This window comes from Fulmarus glacialis, unplaced genomic scaffold, assembly GCF_000690835.1.
Source record: "Fulmarus glacialis isolate BGI_N327 unplaced genomic scaffold, ASM69083v1 scaffold28765, whole genome shotgun sequence".
Classification (NCBI taxonomy): Eukaryota; Metazoa; Chordata; class Aves; order Procellariiformes; family Procellariidae; genus Fulmarus; species Fulmarus glacialis.
In genome coordinates, this window is record NW_009211621.1 from 60790 (window position 1) to 68025 (window position 7236).

Consider the following 7236-nt stretch of genomic DNA (forward strand, 5'->3'; position numbering starts at 1 on the left):
CAGATACCATGGGGCTGTGCTGACGGTGGTTGCAATGTAAATTGAGATAGCTGCGTTCCTTTGTGTTCCGGCCTCTCCATGGCAATTATTGTATTTTTTTTTAATCAAAACTTCTTTGCCCTGGCATTTACTGGCTCCCTGGAGTCTAAAAGCTGCACGGGTGAAAACACTCTTTGTCAACATAAACTGTACCAATATTGCTGCATAAACTGGGAGACTTCTTCTCCCAGTAAGCAAGGCTTAATATTCTTCAGTTTATTTAACTGTGCAGGCCCTATAAATTATTGTGAAATGAAGTGAGAGTCTTGATAGACTGGGAAGGGATGAAAGAGGTTGAGGGGCTGTTGAGGGAAACTCTCTCAGGGTGCCTGAGACTTGCTTGGTACGAACCATGCTCCAACCACAGCATGATATTAGCATCCTACTGAGACTGGATGCAGACTAAATGTTTTTTCCCCTGATTTTATCCACTGGGATATTAAATAATGCTGTCACCCACCCCTCTGTGATTGAATGTGTATAAGCCAGGGTCTACTGAAGGCTGAAAGGCACATGTCCCTCCATGTGTGGGATTTTTCTGTTGCAGGGATAATAACACAATATCTTCGTGTTTTAAAACCAGTTGGGATTATTATTGCCGCGTACTCCAAGAGGTGCTCAGTGTGCCTGCCATGTCCCGGGCAGGCAGTGTTGCCAAGCGGTTGAAGTAGATTGAGATTTCACGAAGTCGTTCAGGACTTGCTAATTGATACTGGGCAAATTGCCTAACCCCTCTCGCTTTATCTATTTATAAAATGGGGATAGTTAAGGCCAGGCAAAACTTGTGTAACTGAATTTGTGTAACTTTCCACAAATCCATGCCAGCTTGTCACCGGTTCGCTGTGTTCCTGACTGCTCTTAATTCATTGTACTAAAATAGCGCTCTACATAAACATCGAGCTATGATGCAGGCAGTGTCATTCCCCCACTTTCCCTTAGGAAACTCTAACTTTGGGAGATTAAATTGCTTTAACAAGGGGCAAGGCACAAATCTACCTCGGGGAGAGGAGTGCTGATTGCATGGCTGACTCGAGCAACCGGTGCTGCATCACGGACATCTCTGAGCTTCTTCTCCCTTTTGAAAAAGGGCAAAACTATTTTTCTCTGTGGTTGGTGGAGCGTTTTGATGCCTCCCCTGCAGCAGCATGATGTGAAGTAACTTATTCTTTGTGTCACTTGTAATATCTGCGTTTCCTGAAGAGATGTTGCACTATTTGGTTGTTGAAACAGCTTGTGAACTTCTCCGAGGGTGAAATTTGGACTCCCAGCCTGGGCTTTGTTATCCTTAAGTTACTTCGTGCAGTATTAACATATCTTTATTAACATGCTGGTGGGGCTCGGTTTCAGATGTGATCTTTATGTTTACTCTGCAAAGAGATTTCATGCGTCTTTTATATGCCTTGACATTATTGCAAAAAGGCTAAACTTGTGATGCGTATAAAAATAAAGCTGCTGTTCTGCATGTGAATTAATTAGAAATACATGTGACTGTAAAGATCTACCTTTCCAAATGAGAATTTGGGAGAACAAGTGTGTATTTATAGGTCCAATACCACTGTATAACCATATAGTCTTTAAAGGAAAGAAGTTTTTGATTCTTTTTCTTCACTAATTTCTTTTCTCTGGTGTCTTAGTACCCTGCTGCATTCTCAGCACAAAACTGCTATTTACTACTGCCTTCATCCTTTTCTTGCCAGGCTTTATTCATCCTCAGTGCTCTAAAAGCTATAGGGTTTGCAGAAAAACACGAAGTACAACTGCAGATGTTTTCTGATAGTGAACAACTGAACAAGAAGGAAGGTGACCAATGGAAAAAAAAAAACCACTTAGTGCTGTCTTCTGAAATACTTCTATTTTTGCTTGAGGAGGGATAATACCTCGGCTACCCAAGTTTAAAAACAGCTCTGAGTGGTTTGAAGTCAAGATTGGTTTACTCTGTTGTTCTGCCCCCACTGAAGTTGGGAACTGCTGTTTTAGGGTCTGATCCAAACCCACCAAACTCTGTAGGAGCCTTTCTGATGTCAGTAGGTTTTGGTCCTGGCTCCTGATTAGTGCACAGTCTTTTTTCACTTGTGGTAGCTACCTGCAGGAGCAAATACTTGGGCTTTCTAGGTTTAAGGTAATGTTACAATATGAGATGGCCAAGGAGAGATGATTTTTAACGGCTGACTTCTAGATTGGGATAAAACAATCTAACTTAACGATACTGTAGAAATCTATCTTCCTGACGTACACAGCAGCAATGTTGCCTGTTGTGATGTGGTCCTGCCACAGCATTCTTGCGTTGGTGAGTTGTTTAGACCGGGTATTTGTTTCTGCAATACAGAATAGTAAGAGGAAATTTTCCTTTCAGCTTTTGCATTTCCTGAGTGGCCAGAATAGTTTTCAAGTTTGACAACTTGGGACACCTTAAAAAAATGTTGCCCAATACCATGCTTTTTCAAACACTAGCCCGCAACTTCATTGCCACTGTAGAGCGCTTTGTTGGGTATGTGGTTTGCAACACATGAAGTTTCTACTGAAAAAGACAAAATTGGCCATATTTTCTGCAGAGCCCGCATCAGCAGAATTGTCATTTCCATTCTGGATTGGTTTTGCTGTCATATGAGAGTCTGGAGATTTTTTTTTTTGAAGAAGTCTTTAGTTTATATCATTGAAACAGGTCCAGCAGAAGAATCCTTTCTACATTGCTTCAGAAAAATGATTAAAAAATGATCCTACCACTTGCAGCCAGACATCCTGGAGACTATTATTTGCTAGCAGACTGCTGGAAGTCTGCAATTTTTGAGCTCCTGTAGAATATCTGACAGTCGTTCGATTCCCAGCAGTGGTGGTTACTGGTATTGCAAGCCAGGTCCAAACATTTCCAATTCTTCCCTGTTTCTGGTGATGCAGTCCTTTCCAGTTATCACCGTAGTGAGCCAATATAAAGTACAAGCTGCCAAAGAAGAGTACAAAAGTAAACACTTCTGAGTTATTGTACCTCTTGAATTTCATGACTTTCCCCATTTTCCCCATTTATATTCATTTGCAATAACGTTTTTCTGTTTTAGCCTTTCTGAGGGTAGTTAACAGTGGCAGAGGGAATGAGACACAGATTGTACCAACTGCTCAGAAGTAAGAATTGAATCCTAACTTGTGGTTAGGATTTTATTTATTGCTTTACAGATATTTCTTGAGAGCAGGCACATTCTTATCTTAATAGCTGGGACTTGGATAAAGTTAGTAAGATGACATTTGAGAAGACTGTTTCAAAGTCATTCCTTACAGCAGAGTAGCACAGGCTGGTTGTGCCTGTTTTAGCCCACTGGAAATGAGGGGAGATTGATTGGGAAAACATTGAATAAATCAACCATGTAACAGAATGCAATTTAATTCTGTTTAAGCTTTCTGCTGACCTCAGATGGCAGATGTAGTGGCACAATTTCCAACTGGAATTTATTAAACCCATGTTTGATGTGAAATGTGGTGAATGCTGTGTGCGTTGTGTAAAGGACTTTTATTTTTACTGCTGGAATGCTTTTGCTTTGAATGGCATTTCCTTTACCCTCAAAATGACTGCATGGAAACTTGAGGTAAGATAATATACACAAGTTCAAATACAGCACATCACAACAATATGCTGGTGGCACTTGGACAAGTTTCTATTAGTATTATCTTATTTAAAAGAACTTCTAATTGCTCTTGTGTTTAGAACAATAGATCTTGTGAGACTTCCCATAACGAGGGTAAAGTGCAAGTAATTTTACTCTGAACTTTTTAGGAAGCTCATTCAGTTTTCTGAGAAAAGCAGGGAAGGTGGATACACACATGGAAGATCTCAAAGCAAAATCACTGTTGCAAAAAGTGGGTTTCCAGAAAAATACAGATTGCAGTGCTCACAGAGATAGCGATCCATCTAGACGTGCTAAAACTTCAAGGTTGGCAGGAAGACAAGATGCCTCCAGGAACAGGGAAGAGAACAGGACAGCTCATCTGGAAGAAGCTGAACCCTAATGATGGGCATTTGCTGGTGCTTGTTTTAGCCCTGTGATTTCTATGCAACTTTCTTTAATGTCAGCTTTCAGTTATCCATGTCTGTGATTTCTATGCAACTTTCTTTAATGTCAACTTTCAGTTATCCATGTCTAGTGTTTTCGTGAGCACTAAATTCCTGTCCTTGGAAGCCTCTAACCTAAGTGAGCTGGAAGCTTTCAGCACGTTATTCTTCTGAGTGATAATTTCAGTGGTGTTTCTCAAATATTGAAAGACTGGTGAGAAGGGGCTCATTGCACTGCTGGTGTGATGCAGAGGAAGCTTGGGACTGTCCTCATGTGGATGCCATTGCTTGCCAATTGTACAGAGGGATCTTTTGTTGCAGTTGATTCTGTTAGGATAACATCCTTAAGCCATGGAGTAACACCGTGGCTCTTCTGGGTAAAAATCCTCTACATTTACAGTTAGTTGTCAGGCAGCTGAGTTTCAAGAGTTTTCAACCCAGTTGTGGTCAATGTTCTGTTTTTATGTGAAATAGTCCTTGAATTTCAGAGACTTATCCTCAAAGCCTGCCATCAATCTCAAAAACGGCATTCAAGATTTTGATTGCTTGTAATGTGCTTAAAAAAAGGGGAGCAGTAGATAAAATCGAGTTATGGAGAATGACCCATTGCAGGTCTATAATTCTACAGTGCATAAGCAGTGTAGTTTAGAGCAAATTGGGAAGAAATACTTCTGCAGTTTTGTGTTTACAGCTTCCCTGTCACCTGATTTATTTTACTTATTTTTTTTCTCCGAGGAAAGTCTGCCATCCTCTCTTGAATGACTTGGTTGCCAAATCTTCTATAATGCTTTTCTGTGAACAAACGTACTGTATCCCATTGCTATCCCTGCTGCTGTTCACAGATTCTGTTTTCCATTTCATTCTTAATTGCATAAAACATCTGTGTTATCTTTGAAAGCATAGTTTTCATGTAAAAGAATTATTTACTTTAAGAAAATTGCCAAAGAATGCATGGGGCATCCTTGAGCATCCTTCAGCTTGCGAAAAATGCTTCGAGGGGGAGTAACGCTGTGCAGGGTGTGAATACCTGTCTGTAAGGCTTCCTCTTGGATGGTTGGGCTGGTTAGCAGCACGTGCTGCTCAATTCAGTAATGCTGCTCTATCATCGGGAACCAGTCCAAGCTCCTGTTAAAGCACTGAGCATCTCAGCAATGAGGATTACCAAGCAGAGCGTATTCTGGTAATAAAACATCCAGAATAAGGGGCTGATACCTCCAGTCTGCAGGATGCAGTTAGGACAGTTAAATGTTACAAAGTCTACTAACTTTTTACGTACCCGACTTCATTGCTGCAAATATTAACAGGATGCTAACTGAAGTTCAGTTATTACTTGTTACGTATGTACGCAAATGTAAGTAAAGCACTGGCTGTCAGAGGCAGGTTTGTACAGTAGCAGGTCTGCTGGGGGAGCGTGGGCGTGCTGTAATGTGACCAGTGGGCCGTAATGGAAAGTGGAATTTTCCTCTCTGCCAGCCAGTGCCGAAAGCTCTCCTGTCCCCGGTAATTGGATGGTGGACTACAGACCATTCATCTACCAGCAGTCTTAGCTAACCGTTGGTCATTCTTTTATTAGGAAACTCCTCATGCGTAACTGTATGGTCTAGTACTTATTAGATGGCTGGGAATATGAGGGGAAGGAAGGGACAACCCTTCAGTTTGCTCGGGATGTGTTCTTAATAAAATCTGGTTTTGTTTTCTTTTCAGACTTTGGCGTTAGCGCGTTTCTGGCCACTGGTGGTGACATTACCAGAAATAAAGTCAGGAAGACTTTTGTGGGCACACCTTGCTGGATGGCACCAGAAGTTATGGAACAGGTGAGTTGTTTTTCCTAGTATCCTCTTAGCTGATCTGCACCTGGAATTCCGTGTTGTCAGCAATGGCCGTATTTACTTCAAACTAAGATGATAATTTGGCATCCTGTAAGGCTTTCTTAAAATCGCAGGATTGTCTTTGATTTGCCTGTTGCAGCCAGGCTTGTACTGGGGAATATTAAGTGTTTGGCAGGTTTTTACCCTGTTGCTTCTCTTCAGGCTCCTACCTAAGGTAAGGATGAGACAGCTCAGCTGTTGCGTAAAGAAGATTAACCTGCCCATCCCTCTTGCCTACATGTGAGATAGAATATAAATAGTTTCACACGTGGTAAATATGCACATATACAGCTTGGTAAAGTGCTCTTCTGCATTTGCAAATATGAGAATTTGGGGTAGCTAATTGCAACGTGTTAGAGAGGGGAGTTATTACAGTAAAATAACATGTAGTTGACTTTATTCAGCTTTTTAGTTTCTCTTGGCTTGTGAGTATCCAGACTAATTCCTGAGGAATGCATGCCTCTCCACCTTCCTCCTCTGCTCTTTTGGCTAGCTAAAAGATGCCATACTACTTCCCATTGGGTGGAGATATATCACTTTTTGTTCTCCACTACTTCTAGACTAAACTATAGAAGCTTTGTCTGTGTGACTACTGATGAAGGCCACCTGGAAACTTTGTTTAATGTAAAATATTGTTGCCCATTTCTGAGCAAGAGCCACAAACAAAATTATGCTACAGTCCTGACAGGGCATTTGCGGTAGCTGTCTATCGCATTGATGTTCAGTGCCATACGTGTTCTGAAAATTATCCCTCATCCCCTTAAAAACGGTTTGACAGGGCTGGACTCAGGGTTTGATTTTTGACAGGTGTGCCAAGCAGAGATACAACTGATTGTAAATGTTTTTCTGTTTTTCCTTTTTTCCTTCCAAAAGTCTTTTTTAACAAAAATATTTTGGGAAAACATTGTTTTATTAAAGTAAACCCTCCTTGCTGTTCATGATAAAATACTTTGAAGCTTAGGAGGAACTTGAATAAGACCCCTGTATATATCTGTATCTATATATCTCTCTCTCTATCTAAAATGAAATGCAGCTAAAACAGTGGTAGAACTTTAATGCATTTTTTCCTGTATCTAAAACTTCTTGAAGGATTGAGTTAATTTTGGAGTAGCTTGAATATACTATCGATGAAAGGCTTTTTCAATGTTTGGCCTTTTCAGGGGCTCCCCATGGTGGCACTGAGGGGCTGGTGCGTTACAGCACTCCTGCAACCTCCTCAGAGTACTAACAGCGTAGACTACAAGACACACTCCCCAAGTCAGGAGCCATCTTTGTGAACTCGCTTCTGAA

The 7236-nt window shown here is 41.1% G+C and overlaps 1 protein-coding gene across 1 annotated transcript in view; it reads left to right on the forward strand.

The window, feature by feature from the left end:
- Positions 1–7236, forward strand: part of LOC104076680 (serine/threonine-protein kinase OSR1) — a gene marked incomplete at its 3' end in the record, with an annotated part of 59713 nt that overhangs the window by 42599 nt on the left and 9878 nt on the right. Inside the window, exon 6 of the mRNA XM_009577615.1 lies at positions 5783–5892. Coding sequence (XP_009575910.1) covers positions 5783–5892 — 110 coding nt within the window. The remainder of the gene's footprint in view (positions 1–5782; positions 5893–7236) is intronic.